Source organism: Panonychus citri, unplaced genomic scaffold (assembly GCF_014898815.1).
Source record: "Panonychus citri isolate SS breed McGregor unplaced genomic scaffold, ASM1489881v1 Contig00049, whole genome shotgun sequence".
Classification (NCBI taxonomy): domain Eukaryota; kingdom Metazoa; phylum Arthropoda; class Arachnida; order Trombidiformes; family Tetranychidae; genus Panonychus; species Panonychus citri.
The window spans coordinates 1666786-1690588 of record NW_026515454.1 but is presented as its reverse complement, the minus strand read 5'-3'; the positions used below and the strand labels follow the sequence as shown (position 1 = coordinate 1690588).

The following is a 23803-nucleotide window of genomic DNA, read 5'->3' as shown; positions in this document are numbered from 1 at the left end:
ATAATAAAACTTACTCCAAGTCGAACTGAAAAAAAGTAAACTTAGGATATTTTCTCTGATAGTAAACTGAGTGAGAGAGAGAAAAGAAATTTGTTCGAAAAAAAGAATCCACTCAGAAAGACGAAAATGGAAATGTTCACATAGAACTAACTCGAACTAAATCATGATAAGAATCGATTCAAATTCCATGGTAACAGATAGTTCCATCTACATTCTTCGACTCTAATCAACAAAATGTTCTAATACTACTCTCTCTCTCTCTCTCTCTGTTTCGTAGACCAATAGATTCGAGGCTCGAGTATATAATGTTTATTATCGATTGATGTTCCAATCAAATTTCCACTGCGACTGACAGAATTTAACTTTAAACAACATTGACTTCTCCCATCGTTACCATTACCACTTTGTCTTCAACAAGCCATTTGAATTGCGAGAGAGAGAAAGAGAGAGAGAGAGACTTAGAACCGGCTTAGCAATTCGAGGTAAGAAAAGAAAACAATAAATAAGAACAACGATTTTGAAGAGAAAAAAAAATTCGAAATTTTCACCAAAGTGCTAATTAGTTCATAACGGTAATCATTTTACTTTTTATTATCTTTCTTCATTTACTCAACCGATGAAATTAAATACATATCACATCAAGTGAGAAACAATAATTTATTTTAATTACATACATTTACTATCCTTAAGATGACCATTAGACCAGACTAATGATTGTTTAAAGGGAGAGAGAGAGAGAGATGAGAGAGCAAGTGGATGAGTGAGTGAGAGAGGGTGAGTAGTAGATACTATTAGCACGTATTATCATCAATATCATCAGGTAGAGAGCACTAGTGTCGAGGGGTTATCATTATCTTCATCCTTATCATTACCTTGTGTATCCTTTTTAAACTTGCTCATCATCAAACTTGTCTTATCCTTCTTGCTCTCTCTCTCTCTCTCTATCTCTCTCCCAATCTCACTCATCTCCCTCGTCTCTTTTTCACTCTCTCACTTTGCTGCTTATTTTATACACAAACATTTTTATCCCATTTATCACATCACAAACAAAACAAATCAGTTTACCTGTTGTAAGTTACTTGCTGTTCAAATAACAGGAAACACGATACTTTTACCATTTACATGATAATCGTGCTAACGTGTTTTCATCATTGAATTAATGTTAATTATTGTTATTATTAGAATTGTTCTGGAAGAAAAAAAGTTCTGAAGAAACAAAATCAGAACTTGAAACTTTCATCATTGATCTTTAAGGAGTCAACCCAATAACTTTACTTTCGTTACAACTTTAACCAATCAAACTGGTCAACCTAAATCACCATTGGTCAATTGGATTAACGGAATCATCGTTGTGATTGAATATTCATCATGTGTCCATTTGAACCTTGAATTTATATTTCGAGGGTAAACAAAAATAACGGTAATTTTGTTTTGTTTTTCTTGTTTCTTGTTTCTTGTTTTCGTAATTAAAACTTCAAGTGTTGACCTGAGACTGACCGGTTTAAGGAACTGAACCTGATTAAGATCATCAATATCATCACAATATTATTATAATTGTTGTTTTGTGGCTCAAGTGATTTTATCAATTTGATTGATAAAATAGAAAACAAGTAACCAAGTTAATTGCAGTTTCCAATATCTGGTGATTTATCCGGTATATATAAATCATTGATTAACTGAATTAAGGATTACCAATCAATCGGATTAAGACATTTTGGATTACATCTTGCCGGATAGAGAAACAAAAAAATGATCACCTTGATTCATATTAATGGTCCATCATCATCTTCATCACCAATTTCAACAACTGAATCAGAGGATGAAGGTTTCTCTGAAAATAGTTCATTAACTGGTGTAACAATTAAGGGACCTTCAGGTAGTGTCCGAGGGATTAAACATTGTGTCCGTCAAAGTATTAAAAGTTATTATGAGTAATAACTGCTGGCTTTGGCTCATTTCATGAGCCAAAGCTCAGCAGTTTCATGAGTGTTATTATTTGAGGAAATAAATGAATTTAATAATTTTATATTCATTTAATCATAATATTTTATATTAGATTAACTATTAAATCATAATTTTTATTACGATTCATTTATGATAAATGAAATTGATTAAATGTAAATATTAAACTTAATATTCAATTTAAAGATTTTTCCTCAAGTTTTATATTGAAATATACTGAACTTCACATTTTACGATCGAATTAATTTCAATTTAGATTAAATTTCCTGAGTAATTAAATCATATACCGATTTGTATAAATACGAAACTGAAAATTGAAAATTATCATTCGAAGTTTGATAACCAAACAGAAAAGAACGATATTAATTGATCAAAGTTTGAATTCATTGAGTTCTTTCTTTTACATGAGATTCAATCTGAATTAAAATGTAAGTATAGTTTGAATTCAATAATCAATAGATTATTATGTATAATAATTCTAATCATTTTTGTTTGATTATTTTTTCCCCTTTGTGCCAGCTTATTGTGCTTTCATCATTGGTTTTTTTTACACCTGGTTATCGATAACGTTATCCAATAATCCATCAACGATAAAAGTAAGGAAGAAAGTTATCTTAAGCTAGATTGAAGAGTTTGGAATGAAATTCTTCAGTTTATGATCTCAATGATAATTTATCAGAACTTTTCAGTTCTTTTGATGAGTTTTGAAAATTTTTCAGTTTATGATCTCAATGATAATTTATCAGAACTTTTCAGTTCTTTTGATGAGTTTTGAAAATTCTTTCAGTTTATGATCTCAATGATAATTTATCAGAACTTTTCAGTTCTAGTGATGAGTTTTCTTTGAAAATCTTTCAGTTTATGATCTCAATGATAATTTATCAGAACTTTTCAGTTCTAGTGATGAGTTTTCTTTGAAAATTCTTTCAGTTTATGATCTCAATGATAATTTATCAGAACTTTTCAGTTCTAGTGATGAGTTTTCTTTGAAAATTCTTTCAGTTTATAATCTCAATGATAATTTATCAGAACTTTTCAGTTCTTTTGATGAGTTTTCTTTGAAAATTCTTTCAGTTTATGATCTCAATGATAATTTATCAGAACTTTTCAGTTCTTTTGATGAGTTTTGAAAATTCTTTCAGTTTATGATCTCAATGATAATTTATCAGAACTTTTCCGTTCTAGTCATGAGTTTTCTTTGAAAATTTTCAGTTTATGATCTCAATGATAATTTATCAGAACTTTTCAGTTCTAGTGATGAGTTTTGAAAATTCTTTCAGTTTATGATCTCAATGATAATTTATCAGAACTTTTCAGTTCTAGTGATGAGTTTTGAAAATTCTTTCAGTTTATGATCTCAATGATAATTTATCAGAACTTTTCAGTTCTAGTGATGAGTTTTCTTTGAAAATTCTTTCAGTTTATGATCTCAATGATAATTTATCAGAACTTTTCAGTTCTAGTGATGAGTTTTCTTTGAAAATTTTCAGTTTATAATCTCAATGATAATTTATCAGAACTTTTCAGTTCTCTTTGATGAGTTTTGAAAATTCTTTCAGTTTATGATCTCAATGATAATTTATCAGAACTTTTCAGTTCTTTTGATGAGTTTTCTTTGAAAATTCTTTCAGTTTATGATCTCAATGATAATTTATCAGAACTTTCTACTAGTCATGAGTTTTCTTTGAAAATTCTTTCAGTTTATGATCTCAATGATAATTTATCAGAACTTTTCAGTTCTAGTGATGAGTTTTCTTTGAAAATTTTCAGTTTATGATCTCAATGATAATTTATCAGAACTTTTCAGTTCTAGTGATGAGTTTTCTTTGAAAATTCTTTCAGTTTATGATCTCAATGATAATTTATCAGAACTTTTCAGTTCTAGTGATGAGTTTTCTTTGAAAATTCTTTCAGTTTATAATCTCAATGATAATTTATCAGAACTTTTCAGTTCTTTTGATGAGTTTTCTTTGAAAATTCTTTCAGTTTATGATCTCAATGATAATTTATCAGAACTTTTCAGTTCTTTTGATGAGTTTTCTTTGAAAATTCTTCAGTTTATGATCTCAATGATAATTTATCAGAACTTTTCAGTTCTTTTGATGAGTTTTCTTGAAAATTCTTTCAGTTTATGATCTCAATGATAATTTATCAGAACTTTTCAGTTCTAGTCATGAGTTTTCTTTGAAAATTCTTTCAGTTTATGATCTCAATGATAATTTATCAGAACTTTTCAGTTCTTTTGATGAGTTTTCTTTGAAAATTCTTTCAGTTTATGATCTCAATGATAATTTATCAGAACTTTTCAGTTCTTTTGATGAGTTTTCTTTGAAAATTCTTTCAGTTTATGATCTCAATGATAATTTATCAGAACTTTTCCGTTCTAGTCATGAGTTTTCTATGAACATTCTCAGTTAATGATCTCAATGATAATTTATCAGAATTTCTTTAGAATTTTCTCATTAGAGCTATATAGTTTATTTTTGCTTTTTATTATTTAAGAAATGGTTGAACCGAACAAAGTGGACCCTAAAAAGGATTATTTGAAATCAAATCCTGAGAATAATGAAACTGTCTACAAGTACGAACTTGAACAAATAAAAATGATGACCAAATTGGTTCATTCGGGCATCACAACTGATCAGCTTTTCAATTTATACATAACATTAAAAGAAGACATGAAACCTTTAAACTTATCAAAGGATAATAATGGTGGAACTGACGAATGGGTTGGTCTTCCAAAAATTCCCGAAAACAAAGACAAAGATGCTAAGGATAAAAATAAAGATAAAAAAGTTAGAATTATCCAGCTGATAAGCAATCCTCCAAAATAGTCCATATGACAACTGATATTAAGGAATTTCATGGAAATTTTAGTTTTTCTTTATGTCTTCATTTACTCTATTTAGGTTTTTTTTAATTAGTTACTATTGTTATTTCTTATTTTATTCCATTAAGCGGTTAATTGCAATGTAATTCAATTCAACCCAAAATAAGATTTTTTTCGTCTTGTTGACTAGAATGGCTCAAGTTATGCTACCATCAACTTCAACTAAGCAAAAAGGTCAAAAGCGTATCGCTAAGAAAAAACCACCTCAAGATGAAGATATTGAAATTTCTATTGATCTACCGAAAGTTGTTAAAGAGACAGAAATGAAACGTAAAATTGATGAGGAAATGCGAGATGATGACTCGAAACGGATGGTAGTACCACATCATCTGCTTCCAGCGGAAAAAGAAATCGTAGAAATGAAACAGTTGCGGCAATGGAAATGGATCTTTTCAATATACCAGGAAATCGTAATAAGCGACCTTCATCTGATTTCAATGTTCAAAATCAATTCAGAGTTTCGGACAATCTGGTTTTCTTCACAAGCTCAACTTATAGTGGTATCAGGACAGGTAAAATTAGAAAATATTGGTTGAAAGACGGGAAGCATCAGGTCTCAGCGTATGGTGGCGAGATGTTGAAAGCGGATATACCGAAATTTGTATCATGGTTACAAAAAACCTATGCGACATGGCAAGAATGATGAATTGGTTGACTGGATTAACGCTCAATGGAACTATTAAGAAAACTTTTTTTGTTTATCAGAGATTAGATGTTTTAGGTTTTTTCAAAATTAGTAAATGTATCACTTTTGTTTAGATGTAGACGAATAAACTAATAAGCATTCAAAAAATTTTGTCTCGATTTTCTGAACATTTAACTGGTTTAATAGCCAAATGATTTATTCACCCAACCTTTGTTTTAACGTTTTAAAATAATTTTTGATTTTTTTTCTTATCTTTTCAGATGACTTCAATTTATGAAAAAATATCGTACATGAGATCCAACCCTAAAAAACTGAATGATTATTTCAATAAATTCATGATAAATCGTTGGAAAATAAATCAAAAAATGTCACGTCCTGCTCCAGCCTCTGTTAAGGAATTTTTATTGAAAAAGAGTAACACTTACGAAGCAATGCTGGAATATTTGAAAGTTCGATGTGAGGCCAGTCGTAACATTGATGGTAAAAAGGTCACTGGTCTTCTTGTTTCAGCTGCTCGTTTATTCGAAATCTTCATTACGCATTACAACGAGTCAAATATGGATGAACCATTTGAAGATTTCAAATTCATTGTTGATGATTTTAATGCCTTGTGTTCGGATATCAAGATTGTCCCGATTAAAAAAGAATAAATGTATGAATTTTGAAGTATTATGCATAGTCTTAGTTAAGAATATTTCTTGTCGAAAAATTTATTGTTATCATAACACAAATAGAGTTTTACAATAAATGTCATATAAGATGTAGATATTATTAATATTTTAAAATCTAATGTTATTTTTTTTTAATTAATCAAAGTTATTGTCTAAATCTATTTTTATATATTTAGTTTAAATCAGAACAAACTAATTTATCCTTCGAAACTATCCAAAATTTTAATTTATTCCAGTTGAACCAAATCCTGCGGTTCCTCTTCCAGTTTTCAGCAAAAATAGATCACAAGAAGAAAGCTCATAAGCATTATATACTTCGCAAAATGTGACTCTAGCTATCCTCTCACCAGCACTTATCAAAACAGGCGTCTTAGTCGTGTTAGTCAGATGTAATTTCAGCTCTTTGAATAAACTATTTTCCACAACATTTTCTGACGTATCAATTCCATCAATTGTAAACGATCGTCTTCCTGTGATAAATCCATAAGCATTTGGTCTAAAGTCAAAGCTTATTCCAGTCCAAACTATAGTACGAATTGAAGGTTCTAAAATTATATCTTTTGGTGCGAAAAGATTATAAGAAGCAGCGTTTTTACTAGCCAACTCAGGTAGCTTAATGTATCTAGCCTTTCGTGATACCAAGATGCTTTTTTCGTCGGTATCATTTTCGAGTTCAATAGGGAAAATGGTGTTGAGTTCGTCATAGCTTTTGTCGTATTCTTTCAATCCCAGACACGGCCATATTTTACAAAATATAATTTGCGCAAAACGATCTGCTAACTTAATTGTAAAAGGCAAAGCAGAGTTATTAATAATCAAGACTTTAATAATACCTTGATAATCCGAATCGATTATACCAGCACCAACGTCGATCCCTAGTATGGCTAAGTTCGATCGTGCAGCTAAACGTCCAAAATAGTCTAAATTCGTGGTGAAATCAATGCCAATGTCTGTTGAAACTAAACGTCTTTGTCCAGGTGGAATCGTCATACACTCAGCAGAGAAAAGATCGAATCCAGCTGCTCCATAACTTCCTTTTTGCGGTAAAATGGCCAAGGAACTGAACTTTATGTAACGTATAGGACTTTTTTCACACTTTAAATTTTGACTAGAAGATGAAGGTGGAGAAGAAAGAAACATTTTCGGTTCAACTGATTGTAATAAGAATTTTAATAACAGTGATTTAAAAACCTTTTTGAATCATTCTTTTATACCTCCCTGATCTTGATATTTTTTAATTTTTTCTACCGAAGATAAAATGACTGACAGATAATCTCTATTTTTTAATTTAAATTCTTGAGTTATAAAACATTTATTTCCTTTTTGATTTTCCTTATTCTTTATCTTATTTTTTAATCCTATTTTTACTTCATTTTATTACCTTATTTTTCCTCATTATATTACCTTATTTTTCCATCATTTTATTACCTTATTTTTTCCTCATTATATTACCTTATTTTTTTTCCATCATTTTATTATCTTATTTTTTTTCCTCATTTTATTACCTTATTTTTTATTTCATTTTATACCTTATTTTTACCTCATTTCATTACCTTATTTAATATTTAATTTTCTTTTCTTTATTTCATTTCCTTATTTAGAACCATTTATTTAATTTCCTTATTCCATTTACTATTTTATTCACATTATTATTTTATTTCCCTTACTTTATTTCCTTATGTCTATTCGAATTTTATTGCTCTATTTTACCTTGAAAATAATCTTCCATCTTCCAGAATTTTTTCGCAATTAAACTTTATCACTTAGTGAGACGATCAAAAAGTATAAAAGCAAAGACATCTTATGAACAGTTTCATTCTAACTTTTCATTCGAATGAATGTATTAACCAGATGAGTTCTCATTGCAGTTAATAATCATTGAAGAAAAGATAAATAATATATCCATTTTAATATACATATAGATATATATATGTATATATATATATATATTAAAATGGATATATTTACTAAAAGATGTAAGTTTTGTCGCAAAATTTACAAAAAGCTAGTAACTTATTATTTCATGAACAAATATGTAAAAGCCAGCAAACATTCGATCGTATAAATTTGAACTTTGATTTACCATCAAGTTATGTATTACAGAAACATGCTTTCAATAAAACGTTGAATGTTTTTATGAAAAAAGTTGAGAAAAAGTCATTTGATATTGAAACAATTCTCCAAAAAGAAGAAAGAAACATTAAATTGATTTTTGAGCAATGTTTAATACAATTTAAAGCTATCAAAGCTCAAATTGGTTTATTGTGTTGTTTTTACAGATTAGAAAACAATGAAACTGTTTGGATAGAATCCATGTTTAATTCAAGCTTGAAACCTCTGACAACAATTAAATTATTTAATGATTTTATTGACACAAGTTCAATGGAAATTTTAATTGACTTTGATTCCTTTACAAATAAAGGCAGTGGATGGAATTTGCTTTCGGTAAAAATGATTGAGTTGAGGATTGGTAAATATCAACCATTACAGGGAGGATGTTCACAACAGAAGCTTCCTCAATCTTTTATAGCAAAACGTTGTTTCTTACAACTAGATGTTAAAAAAGATTGTTTTATGTGGAGTGTTCTTGCTTGTTTACACCCCGTGAAGAAAAATGGAAACAGAATTAAAAATTATACCCCATATGTTTCCAAATATGACTTCACCGGGTTTCGAAACTTCGTAAGTTTGCAAAAAGTCAAATATTTTGAACGCAAAAATGATGTAACAGTTAATATTTACACATTAACATATGACTGGGGCAAGACAATCCCGATACCTCTATATGTTAGTAATATAACACGTTCAAAAAAAGTACATTTATTGTTATTCAATGAACATTATTATCCAATAAGAAATTTCAACCGGTTTATAGGTGAAAAAAACTCACGATATCATCATTTCTGTGATAGTTGTTTGAATGGATTTCCATCATCACTAAGTTTACTAAAACATGAACAAACTTGTTATCAATTCAAATCTCAAAGAATATTATTACCTGAAATAGGAAGCAAACTGAAATTTGACTCTTTTGATAAGCAATCATTTTTTCCTTATGTCATATATGCAGATTTTGAAACTCTTTGTTGTCCTAAAAATTCAGATTTGAATCGACAAACTTTTGAATATCAAGAACATAAGCCTTCAGGCTTTGGTTATGTTATAGTAAATTATAAAAATGAAATAACAAACTATCGATCTTATCGAGGAGAAAAGTGCGGATATCATTTCTTGAAGACATTAATCAGTGATGTTAAGACGTTATTAAGTTTAATTGCTGAAAGAGAAAGAGATTTCTATATGAGTGAAGAAGATACTAAAAACTTTGAAATTACCGATGTTTGTCATATTTGCAACAAAGAAATAATTAAAGGAGAAGTTAAAGTAAGGGATCATGATCATTTTACTGGAAAGTATAGAGGGGCAGCTCATTCTCCATGTAATCTGAAGATGGCTACCCCAAATTACATACCAGTAGTATTTCACAACTTGAAAAACTTTGATTCACACATAATCTTAAAAGCAATAGAGAAAGAAATGTTTACTAAAGTTAAGATTATTCCACAAAATATGGAAAAGTATATATCATTCAAACTTGATAATATTTGTTTTCTTGATAGTTATGCTTTTCTTGCTAGTTCTCTAGATGAGCTTGCAGGATACTTGAATGATGATTTAAAAAATTCATATCTTTTACAATTATTCAACGTCAAAGATCTAAATTTTGTCTGCAAGAAAGCTCGATTACCGTATGACTATTTAGACAGCTTTGATCGATTCAATGAAACATCACTACCACCTATATCAGCGTTTTATAATAAGTTAAAATTCGAAAATCTCGATCCAAAAATTTATCAAAATATGTGTGATCTTTGGCAACATTTTGATGTAGTTAACATCGGACAATTTCAAGACATTTATCAGAAAATCGATGTAGTTCTATTAGCAGCTGTTTTTGAAAATTTCAGATCAATCAGTGTAAACCAATTTCAGTTAGATCCATTACATTTTTTTTCTTCGCCTGGTCTTACTTGGTCAGCTGCTTTAAAAAAGACAGATGTCGAAATTGATTTACTAACAGATTTAGACATGATAATGATGTTTGAAAAGGGTATTCGAGGAGGTATTTCTTCAGCAATGACCAGATTTACTAAAGCGAATATACCAAATTATCCTGATTATGATAAATCACAAGAAAATAGTTATATTACATACCTAGATGTTAACAATTTATACGGTTTCGCATTGCAACAGAGTATGCCTTATTCAGATTTTCGTTTTGTTAAAGAAGAAAATTTTAAACATTATTATCATAGATTCGTCACAGAGACTATAACCCATGAAAGTGAGGAAGGAACAGTTTTTGAAGTTGATATAACATATCCATCATTTCTACACGATGATCATAATGACTACCCGCTCGCTCCCGACAAAACAAAAATTGACGATAATTTGTTGAGTGAAACTCAACATGAAATTTTAATTTCAACCGGTAGGAAACGAACAGTATGTGAAAAGTTGATTCCATCTTTTCTAAAAAAGTCCAAATATGTTGTACACTATAAAAATTTAAATTATTATGTTAAAAAAGGTTTAGTAGTTACAAAGATTCACCGAATCATTTGTTTCAAACAAAAACCCTGGCTTAAAGATTATATTGTTCTTTGTACAAAAATGAGAATGCAATGTTCTTCTCCTTTTGAAAAAAACTTTTGGAAACTCATGGTTAATGCAATATACGGAAAATCTATTGAAGATGTCAGAAAACATTCAGATGTTCGTTTAGAACTTAATAAAAATGGTGTTATGAAACAACTACGCCGTCCTATGTGCCAACGTTTCTACATTCTTGATGAAAATAAAGCCCTTTTCAAGCTACATAGAACAAAATGCTTGTTGAATAAACCAATATACATAGGTTTTTCGGTCTTAGATTTTTCTAAGCTCCATATGTATCAACTTCACTATGATATATTCAAACCAAAATATCGTGATAAAATATCTCTTTTATACACCGATACCGATAGTTTCATATATCATATAAAAACCGACAATGTTCATGTTGATTTTATGGATTTAAAATGCATATTCGACTTTTGTGACTATCCAAAAATCATATTTCCAATTTATACAATGAATGTAATAAAAAAACTCGGATATCTAAAAGACGAAATGAATGGTAAACATATTCTAGAGTTTATTGCACTTAAGCCTAAAGTATATGGAATTATTTCAGAAGACAATATCAAAAACAGCCAAAGGGTACAGAGGAGTGTGTTAAAAGACAAAATCACTCTTGATGATTATAAAGAATCACTTTTGATCATAAACTATTCTTCTTCGACATGCGATACATTCGTAGTCAACAACATGATATATCATCTATTCAAAGCAACAAACTAGCCTTGAATCCCTTCGATGATAAACGTTATTTGAAACCAGATGGCGTTACAACATATGCATTTGGACATCATGCAATTCACCGTGAATCCAATAAATGACGGTAAAAACTAGGTAAGTGATCATAACCATGAACGGTCTTATTTCAGCAACATTATTAATAATAACTTTAATCATAATAATAATTTATTCTACTTATTCACCTTATTTTCTAACTTATAATGCAACAAATTTATCCATCTCTTAAAATAGTAAATATCGCCTCTGTTTGGAATCTGCATCATCCTGTTAAAATTGAGGGAAAATCCGGTAAAAAAAAAAAATTTAATGCTGATATCATAAGAGATGGTAAAAAGAGACTTCTTGTTTTCGGATCTGGAAAAATTATTGCGACAGGATTTAAAACTATCAGGGACGCGGGAACCTTTATCAACAATATCTACCCAGAAGCAATATTTGAAAAAATATCAGGATCTTGTGCGGTTATAAAATTTGATAAAATAATAAAAGCTTCAGAAATATTCAAAAGTGATCTGAAAGTTTCATATGAGCCTGAGTTATTTCCTGCTATAATGTGGAAAGAAAATGGTACAGCATTCAATTATTTCCATAAAGGCTCTTTAGTAATAACTGGAGCGAAAAGTTATTCACAGCTAAATAAATCATTAGATCTTTTTGTAAACGTTTTTGCTTTGAAAAGGAAAAAGCGCTAGAAAATACAACTGTATAAGAAAAAAAATTAAAAATTAATAAAAGTATTTTAAACAAACTAAAATGAAATTATATGATATTTATTTGAAACACCCTTTTACAATGATTATTGCTGGTCCGTCAGGATCTGGTAAAACGTTATGGGTAAAGAAATTTCTTGAAAATGTTTCTCGATTTTCATATCCTATGCCTGCGCGAATAACTTATTTTTATAGTGAATATCAGGAAATATTTAATCATCTTAATAATGTTAATTTCATTTCTGGATTATCTGAAAACATATTAACAAGTTTAGATGGTGCTCAGCCAGAGTTGTTTATAATAGATGACTTAATGAATGAATCTTCAAATTCAAAAATTGTCTCTGAATTATTCACAAAAAAAAGTCATCATAAAACTGTTCAGTGATTCTTATTGTACAAAACTTTTTGTTAAAGGGTCTGAAAGCCGCAATATTTCATTAAATTGTAATTATTTTGTTTTATTCAAAACCCCAGAGATAGATCGATTGCAACTAACATTGCAAGACAAATGTTTCCTTCGCAATACGGAAATTTCGAAACATCTTTGAAGATGCAACTTTAAAGCCTTATTCTTATCTTTTCATTGATACTAAAACACAAACACCAGATGAAGTTCGCTTGCTCACTGATGTTCTTGGTGAGAAAAATTTGTTACTGCTTATCAAATATAGATTATATAAGATTTAATCTTAAAATCATTTATTATATCATTTGAAAATGACTGTTCAAAGTGCGATTTCTTTTACCCTGTGCTTAAAAATTAAGTAAAGTAAAGACTGATAAGAAGAGAAAACAAATACTAGATAAATGTCCGTAAAATATATTCAACAATAAGTGATATTAGTAAAATATCTTGAAAGGAAACATTCCCTCAAAGCGAATCAGAAAAGAAGACTTAAACCATATAAGAAAGTTCTTAGAAAATTAGGAAAAAGTTCTTCTTTAAAAAATAAAAAAAAGATAATCATACAACATGGTGGTGCTCTTCCAGCTCTTTTAATTCCTGCAATATCGCTTCTTGCTGATATTGTAGCACGTAAATTTATAAATGAACACTTTGACTAAAATGGTTCTTATTTCAGAACGAGAATATAATAAAAATGTCTACCAGATAATGCATCAGACATAAAACCAATATTAAATGCGAATTTAGCTGACGAAATGAAAGTTAGATTGATAAATCAAATTGTTCATAGATCATTAGAGAATCGTGAAAAGAAACTTGAACAAGATGGAGAAATCAGAGATCAAATAAGCGATTTCATCAAAAACCATGATATTCAACATAAGTTACCAAATCAATATCTTAAAAAACCTGTAGTTTATGAAGATGAAAATGATAATTTTAATGAAAGTATTACATCACCAGTTAAAAGTTTTAAACCAGTAGCCACATCAACACCATCGGTCAGACAACAAGATTTTGATGTATCAGATGATAAGTATGAGAGTATTTTACCATCAACATCGACACAATACGATTCGACAGAAAATACGCTGTTAAATAAAACCTCACTAAATTTAGCTGAAATCGAAGAAGCTATAAGAAAGATACCAGGTCTGGTTCAGGACGATAACATACTTAGAAACGATGGAACGCCTATGCATAACTCTAAGTTGAGTAAAGTTTTACCTTTCCTATTTATGTTTAAAAAATCTGATTTGACTAAAATTCCAACACCTCGTGGAGTGCTACGAGTTCTAGATGCACTGCAATCATATCCTGATTTAATGAAAAAGATTGATAATAGCAGTTACCTTGCAAAAAAGAATTTACAAAGTAATATTCAACAAACATGGAAAGGACTCTCAAAATATCTACTTCACAGTAAAAAATCCTGGCTCATTAGGAGGTATTAATAGACTCTACAGAGAAGCGAAAAAAATAAATCCTGACATTTCATTTGAGACTGTAAAATCTTGGTTAAAAAAACAAAACGCATATAATCTGTTCAAGGAAGTAAGAAAACCGTACCCTAGACTACCAATTATCGTAACAAATATTGATGAACAATGGCAAATCGATTTAATGGATATGTCATGGATATCAAGAGAAAATAGTGGTTTCAAATACATTCTAAATGTTATCGATTGTTTCAGTCGTTTTGTTTGGGCCAGAGCTTTGAAAACAAAAAAATCAACTGATATCATCAAAGCATTTGAAGATATTTTATCCAAAGGGCGTGTACCTCAAAAAATTCAAAGTGATCAAGGGAAGGAGTTTAAAAATGAACCAGTTAAAAAATTCTTCAAAAGTTTTAACATAAATTTTTTTTACGCAACTGACGGTGAGATTAAATGCGCAATAGTTGAAAGATTTAACAGAACATTACGCAATAGATTATATAGATATTTATATTATCAAAATACGCATAGATATATAGATGTCCTTGAAAATATAATCGATGCATATAATCATTCCTACCACCGAATAATACAGATGACGCCATCTGAAGTCAATGAAAGTAATCGTTCAAATGTTTTAGCTAATATAAGAAAGTCTCATCCTAAATTCAAAGATAGAAGAAAACCCTATTCAATTGGTGATACAGTTCGCATATCTCGTGATAAAGAAAATTTGAAAAAGGTGCTACAAGTACATTTACTGAAGAAATATTCAAAGTTGTAAAAGTGAAAAAATCTCCACAAGGATATATTTATCGACTTTCTGACTACGAAGGTGAACCGATAACATCAATTTTTTATCATTCTCAGTTATTACATGCTAACGAGCCTGATCTATTACAAGTTAAAGTATTAAAGACGAGGATAAACTCTAAAACTAAGAAAAAAGAATATTTTGTGAAGTGGATTGGATACCCTGATAAATTTAACAGCTGGGTTAAAGATGTGGAATCAATCTGAAGAACATTTTGTAGAAGTGGTTTCTAATGATTCACTGGACCATTTTCCAGAAAATACCCTTAGTAAATTCTCGAATAAACTACCATATTCATTGAAGTTAGATGGTGACTGGGTAGTTGGGGTACAAGAAATATTTTATCCTGTTGATGTTAGACCATCGTCATTTAAACTAGAAGTTCAACTGCTATCTAACAATTCTGTTACTGGAAAAATGATAACCGATATCGATTTAGAGGAAACAGACGATACACATAAAATTATCGAGAAAATAAATAGAGCTCTCCTCGATTTATATAACGATAATACAAGCAATAAACGAAGTAAAAGATCAGTTGAGCAAACTCTTGATAATAAACAGATTGGTGATAATAAATCCAATGTAAACGAGCCTAATGAAAAAAGTAACTCAGAAACGAATTCTGAAAATTTGCAAAATCAATCTTCTGTTAATACATTTGAAACTATTTGGTCACCTGAAACTCAACCAAATGTAGATATTAACACCTTCGTAGCTGAATGGGATGCTAAAAAACTTAGAGAATTGTCAGACAACGAAAGAAGAAATATTTTCAAAACTTTGAGAGAAAAATTCAAAGATAAAATCGATTTACAAAGTTTATACAATGAAATGGACAAGTATGAAAAACAGACTATTGAACAACAACAGCAAATCGATAAATTACAAGCATCACTCAAGCAATTTGTTCAACAAGTTCATGATTTACAAGATCAAATCGGGAAAAAAGCTTCATTCAATAATGAGAAAAATTCAGAAATCGAAAGTATCACAAGACTCAAAGACAATACCATTCAAACATTAAGAGGTCACATTCAACGTCATGAAGAAACTATCGAAAATATACGGAAAGAGATTAGATTAGAAAAGAACTCAATCACAATCTTAATATTCAAATAGCTAAACATGAAAGAGATATGCAGGAATTTTCAGAAAACATATCAATGATTCAGAAGAAAGACAGAAAATATACTTAAGCTTGAGGAAAATAAGAGACAACACGAAGCGTTTTAGCAGAAACAATAAAAGAGAAATGAAGAGAAAATACGAAGAAGAAATTGAAAATTTGAACAAACAAATAACTGAGCTTAAAAAAGTCCAGAATGAGAGTCAAAAAAACTATGAGATGGAAAATAATCAATCAATAGATGTAATATCTAGTAAGGTTGCTGAGCTCAACAAATGTAATGATAATATTACACTTTTAAATACTAAATTCAATACATTGATAGAGCAACGAGACAAAGAGATCAAAGAAATTAAAGAAAAGCTTATAATTCTACAAGAAGAAAGAGATAATCTTAACAAAATGAATATTGCTAACAATGATACTCTTGATCAATTAAAAATTGAAAATAATGAACTGAAAGGAAAAAAATCCGAGTTGCTATTCGAGTTAGAGAATAAAACTAAAAACATCGAACAAATTCTGAATGAAACAGAACGAGTTAAAAGATCTTTGGAAGAAGAAAAATCTAGAGTTGAACAACAGGGGAAGATTCTTTTACTGCGATTATCCGAACTTGGTATTATCAGTAAAAGTAAGGGTAAAAATATTGAGAAACCCACTGATATAGAATCAGTTCCCGGTATCTCCTATAATGATGGTAAAATAATCATTTTCCCAGGAGTGCATGAAGGAAATATATTTGTTCCCTATTTTCCAGATATAAATTTCATTTCTGCTCTAGGATTTGATTCTAATTCGTATTTGCAAATGCTTCAATCTTTCAACAATGGAGCTAAATCCTTCACTGGGGTGAATAATTGCAACCTTAATTTGCGTTCTCATTTAATGTTTATTCATTCAGACATTGTAGCTGAACATTTTGTTGGAAATAAATCTGCACGTGTTCTGAGAGTTCTTCCATTAAAACGAGGTGATAAATCAGAAATTGTTCATGAGAGATTTCTGAAGCCATTTTATTATCCACTAAGAACTAACCGTATCGATGATATAAATTTTTTACTAACTGATGAGATGGGTAATCAAATAAAATTCGCATCAGGCCGAGTTCTTATTGGTTTACATTTGAAAAGAGTTTGAAACTATATAAGAAAAACTGTAATACTAATTAGCTATTGAAATGAAATAAAGATAAAATGCAAAGAAAAGTTTATTGTTCTTGTGATTCTAATTTCACTCACTTTTATAAAACTCAAGCTGGTTCAGGGTTTTCGGATATCAGTGTCTATAGAGGTTTTCCATATCAAAGAGGTTATGGTATTGGTACTTTAATCAGAAGATTTGGAATACCGATTCTCAAAATGTTTGGTAAACATGCACTAAAAACTGGAGTAAATGTGGGACAAGATATCTTAGATAAGAAAAGAAATATCAAACAAGTTTTAATAACAAGGGCTAAACAAGGTTTAAAGGAAGCTGCTAAAGAATCATTATCTAAAACATCTGATTATATAGAGCAAAAAGGCTCTGGTGTTAAACGTAAAAAAACATATAAGAAAAATAGAAGTAAGAAAAGAAAAGTAAATAAAAAAGATATTTTTGACTAATATGGAGTATCTACATCAATCATCAATGCCTGCAAGTAAAAGTGAACTTTCTATATTCGTTGTTCCCCACCAAGTCGCCATTGATACATACTATGAAGTTGACTATAGACCAGCTGCTAGTTTAGAAAACGGAAAGACTTATGAGCTTAATATTCCTGCATCTGAAGATTTCACTGACTTAAGTGCTACAATGGTTCATATTAATTTGAATATTTTGAATGATAAAGGTCAAATAGTGGACAAAGAAAATACAGTTAAACTTGTGAATAACTTTGGTAACGCGCTATTTGAACAAGTTGATCTTATTCTAGGAACTGTCAATACTTCCTTAGCAAATAATATGTATCATTATCAAGCTTATCTTGAAAATTTATTATACCGTCATCCTTGTGAAGCCGAAAAAGGTGTTATCAATAAGGAAACAAACGTTCAACCTAATAAAACTTATGAACTATACTTTAGATTAAATGTGCCTATGTGTACACAAGACAAACTTCTATTGAATGGTGTACCCATCATATTTAAGTTCACTAGAAGCACCTCAAGTTTTCCTTTAATTTCAATTACTGATACAAATTATTCTGTTAAAATTAACGCCTTTTCTCTGATATTGAGACGGGTTAAACTATATCCTGATGTCCAAGTTTCAATTGCGAAAACTTTAGAATCATTTCCGGCTAAATATTTTGTAACTAGATCTGATACAAAAGGATTAACAATTTCCAAAGGAGTTTCTAATGTAACAATTGAGAATATTTTCATTGGACAATTACCAAAACGGATCATCATTGGATTCGTCGATGATAAAAGTTTGAGTGGTGATATTCAAAAAGATCCTTGGAAATTTGACCATTTCAATATTAATCATATCTGTTTAAATATTGATGGTGTATTATATCCAAGTATCCCATATACACCTAATTTTGAACAAGATAATGCGGTCAGAGAATTCGTTGATCTATACCGTGTTCTTGGTCAAGATGATGGAGTTCCTCAAATGAAATTAGACTATGAAAAATATTTGAAAAGTACTGTTCTATTTGCTTTCGATATAGGTGGTGACTTAGGAGCAGAGACTGGTGTATTATCTTTAATTAAAAGAGGAAAGGTTAGATTAGAAATAAGATTTTCTAAAACATTAGATAAGTCTGTCAAAGCCATTATTTTTGGACAATATGATAATCTAATAACGATAGACAAAGATAGACAAGTAACAATAGATTACTAAAATGCTTACGAGCATAGATATTAACAATGCTTTGAAAAATATAAATGGTTTGGTGGTGTTTACCCAATTGATCGTTTACCACATCTTACCATAAAACCTAAAGCTTATGTAATAAACTTAGATGAAAGCTATAAAGAAGGATCACATTGGGTTGCTGTACATTTCAATAACTATGGTCGTGCTTTATATTTTGATTCATTTGGACGTCAGCCTGATGGTTTGATTTTGACATTTATAGAACGTAATGCACCAAATGGATACAGCCATTCATCCATGAAATATCAAGGAAATGATTCTACAGCGTGTGGTTATTTTTGTGTCTTATTCGTAATCTTGGTTAATAGAATTAGAAAATTTTTTTCATTGTTTAAAATTTGTAAACATTCAATGAATGAAAAAATATTGAAAAATATTTTGACTAAAATTCTTAATGAAGATGATTATTAAAATGTATAACCAATTTTAAATGAATAAAGACAACTGCTGAGCTTTGGCTCATGAAATGAGCCAAAGCCAGCAGTTTATTACTACTTATGAGATTATCACTAATCAAGTAAGTTAATCTTTTCCACTTAATTGAGAATTGATTGTTATTTCTTAATTTTCTTGTTTTACCTTGTTAATTGTTTACCAAGGTTAACAATTAACCATTCAAATTGTGTAAAGGTGACAATGGTAATGATTTAGATCAACCAAGCAAAAGTAAATTTAAGTTAATTCAATGAATTTATATTTAATCAGTTGATATTGTTAAGGATATAACAATTAATTATCACACAATTAGCCAAAGATTAATTTGTTAATCATTTTTCAAGGTAACTGATTAGTGTTTTTATCTGATTGTTAGTTTATTTTAAGAACTTTTTTTTTTAATTGTGTGAAAGTTACTAATCATTTTCTCAGATTATCTTAAACACTAGTGATACAATTTACTGATTGTAACGAAAAGAAAGGTCAATATTTAGGATAATTAGTTAATTGTTAAGCAACAACAGTAACAATTAATGAGGAGCAAAAAAGTTTTCACTAACTTAAAAAGTTAGATCATTAGTTAATTGACAATTAAACTTTGTTATTGTTAATTTTTTCTGTTCATATCAAACATTGACTACAATTAAGCTTAATTTAATTACGTTGCATTATAACAGATCAGTTAACAATTAACTTTCTCATGGTGATGATGAAGATACAATTAGAATTAATCTAATTGTCTGAATTTAAATTTAGCTGAGAATTCGAGAAGTCACTTTGGTGATAGTTCTAGTTAGTGAATTCGATTTTTTTTTGTTTCGAATTGTCTTTTTTACCTTCGAACTTGTTGTTCTAACGATCTTTTTTCATCTTCTTCAATTCTAGGATAACAAAACTCGAAACTATCTGAAAGAAGAGAGAAACAAATGTGTCCTCTATTCGACGACTTTGGGAATTGTTCGAAGTACATTCGATAATTGTCGAACTATGAGAAAAATTTTATTCTCGAACTTGATTATGTACGAAGAACGAGATGTCTACCTTAATGGTGATTTTCGAGATGAACTAATTGAGAGATTGGGACAATTAAGAATACCTTCACTCTTTGTTGAGGGTAAATACTTAGGAGTAAGTATGAGAATTTATTTTAATTGTTATCAACAATTTAGCGAAAAAAAAAATTCAATTCCAATTGGTCAAGTTTTCCAATTTATTATTACACTTATATAATTTATATTCACTCATTTACCAATTACAATCAGTAAACATGATTAAAACTTTACAAGCAATTAAATGTTGTTTTGATTAAAAAATGTTAAATACTAATATTAGCAACAATCAGTTAATTATCAGCTATAAACTAATATTAATAGTAATTTATAAACGTTTATTGATCAATAGCCGGTAGTTATGTTTATCTAAATTGTTGTATTTAACTTTTTTGGCAATTGCAGTGATTTAGTTAATTGTTATTGCTTATGGATAACATTCAGGTCAAAGAGTACTATTAATTAATTGTTTACAATTAAAAATGGTTAATATGTAACGATGGTGAAAATAATAATAATAATAACAAGGAAGTTTAAATTGTTACCAATTGAATTTAATTTGATTGTTGGTTGAATTGTGATAATTTTTTTTTTCACTTCTTTTAACTGTTGTTTAATTGTTTGTATCAATTGTTTAGTTGATTGTCAAATTGTTGTGTTAATCGTTAGCTGACCGGATGATTAAATTGTTGTGTACTTTTTTTTCAGGTTCAATGTATTCAATTGAAATCTCAATCCATGGTCAACAATCAAAGTTAATTGTTAACAGTTTAAAAGTCAATGTGAAAAAATAATAATTTTTCACGGAAGTTGTTTAATTATAACAACAACAGTGTTGACAATCAGTTAGATTCATTAACTGATTGTTACCATTAATTGTGAGATTTTGATATAATAACAAAATCAAATCAAATCAAGTTCAAGATCCAAGACAATCAAAAAATTGTTCATACAACAACAACAACAACAACAACAACAATTAAAGGTTAATCACAATGAGAAATCTTTGTAAAAATAAATCATATCAAGAATTAAATCATTAAGGCCAAGTAATAATAATTAGTTGATTGTTCACTTGTTCATACGAAGCTAAATTTATCCCGTTAGAACTTTTTTTTTTAACAACTCGAAACTTTTACCTTAATCATTTACTACTAAATGAATTTTAATAAATAGAAACTTTCTCTAACCAAGATTAACTTTAATTGTGCTCTATTATCTTTATCTTTAATTATCTTAATCATCATCGCTTTAATCTGTTAGTTAGTGGCCTTGATTGTGTAGTTGATTGTTGGGATATGAATTAAAGTTTAATTGAGGTCACAATTGAATTGGAGAGCAAAAAAAAAAAGTTAACTTGAGTTTTCTTTCTGCTGATGATCACAATTAACTCGTTGGCCAGTTCAATTTATATCTTAACTTGTCTGGTGTTTAATGATGATTAAGATGATGATGATGATTAGATTGATGATGAGCCTTGATGATCAATAGAAAACTGACCTGAAAGATTGATTAGAACTGACAGATTCGATGAAGGAGAATAGAAAAAGGAAGAAAAAATCGCCAATGATAACAATCTTTTCATCATCTTCATCATCTTTAAGCTCTTTCAAAATCAATTACCGTTAACTAATGATGATGTCCATCTAATGGTCATTAAGTTACTCTATTTTTTGCTTCTCTCCTATTTTCATCTCTCTCTCAACAATCAACTGTGCAATTACAATTAACTTACAAAAGTTGATTAGTCAAAGATTTCTCTCTCTCTCTACAACAATTAACTTTACTTGATTAGTATATTAACCAATAACAATAACAATCTAAAGGAAAGTTAATCATTCCCAATCAATATCAATAACCATTAATAAACATCATCATCATCAACAATCAATTATCAATTGAAGCTTAAGCTTTAATTGTTGTTCAGTCTCTCAACAATTGCTCCTCTTTTTTTTTGCCACTTTAATAACACAAACCAAGGTAAATTCATTATTATTGATCATCATCATAATTAACTGATTGTAATAGTTACTATTTATTTATATTTTGTAATTTATGCATCAATTATAAATTAATGATAATTTTGAGTAACTATAAATAACAAGCAACAATTTACTGGCGGAACAAAAAAGTTTCAATCACAATCATCATAAGTAATATAATGACGGACGATTTAATTTAAATCATTTAACGGTAAATTGTTGATGAATTAACCAACAATTTGAATCATGATTAACATCACGCTAAAAGTACAAGTTGATAATGTTTTTTATTTTACAGTTGATTGTAAAATGATTAGCATTTGTTATCATGATAATGATGATAAGTTAATCATTAGAAATGGTTGATTAGTATCGATAAATTGATCAGTTTGACAATTAAAAAGTTGTCTCATTGAGAAAATGATTCTAATCAATTAATTTTCTATATTGAAATTGAAAGAATTGCTAATTCGAATTTTTTTTCTTCGTTTTTTTCTTCCAATTTATCCCATTCATATTTCAATTTCTCGAAGGGAGTTGAACTGGTCGAGAAACTTAACGAATCGGATAAACTAATGGACATTCTGGTCAACTTTAGGATTCCCGCCACAGCATCGGCCAAATATTTTCAAGTGTGTCCATGTTGTGGTAATGCGAGATTCATCCCATGTAATACCTGCAATGGATCAAAAAAATCACTAATCCATCATTTCACCAGTGATTCAATTACCTTAAGATGCTCCCAGTGTAACGCAACTGGACTGGTCAAGTGTACCAAATGTGATCCAACAACTACTGGACTTACAGATGATAATGTCCCACAAACTAATCCAAAAATGGATAAAGATACAAATCCATCACTTCCGCTTCCTATTACACCTTTACCACCTTCATCATCTTCATCTTCATCTTCATCGTCCTCATCATAAGCAACCAATGTGATTGAAAAATTAGACTAATCAAATCAAATTAAAATCAATAACTTCCTAGCAATTAAAACTAATCATCTAACTACTACTACTAATCCTGCATTCTAATCATCAATCAACTCTAATTGTAAGATTATCATCAAACATCATCTTCAAGCTTAATTATTATTCATTTGTTTTTGTTTTATTTCGTTCACACTTCTTGTTTTACTAAATCATTTTACTAATTGCTAGCAAACAATTAAAGTTTATATATTAATATGTTTTCCTACAACAGTAACCATTCAATTTATCCAATGTTAAACCAATTACCATGTTATTAATTGTTTATCCATTATAATGAAATGTTACTGAACAATTATCTATACCCGGTTGGTTTGCCTAATATGATTTACTGTCTTATTTGGCTAATATAATAATAATACTTTGCTACCTGGTAATAATAA

The 23803-nt window shown here is 29.2% G+C and overlaps 1 protein-coding gene across 1 annotated transcript; it reads left to right on the top strand.

Annotated features, from left to right (window-relative positions):
- The first annotated feature begins 980 nt into the window (after positions 1 to 980).
- Positions 981 to 23490, top strand: LOC128385410 (glutaredoxin domain-containing cysteine-rich protein CG31559-like). Its single transcript, XM_053344272.1, has 4 exons — positions 981 to 1932; positions 19465 to 19479; positions 20283 to 20525; positions 22962 to 23490. The coding sequence occupies exons 1-4, from the start codon at positions 1750 to 1752 to the stop codon at positions 23355 to 23357; spliced, it is 837 nt and encodes a 278-aa protein (XP_053200247.1). The 5' UTR covers positions 981 to 1749; the 3' UTR covers positions 23358 to 23490.
- Positions 23491 to 23803: the final 313 nt, after the last annotated feature.

Coding starts and splice junctions, on each gene's coding strand:
- LOC128385410 (XM_053344272.1), top strand. CDS start 1,750: ATGATCACCTTGATTCATATTAATGGTCCATCATCATCTTCATCACCA. Junction 20,526..22,961: donor TTGAGGGTAAATACTTAGGA/GTAAGTATGAGA, acceptor AATTTCTCGAAG/GGAGTTGAACTGGTCGAGAA.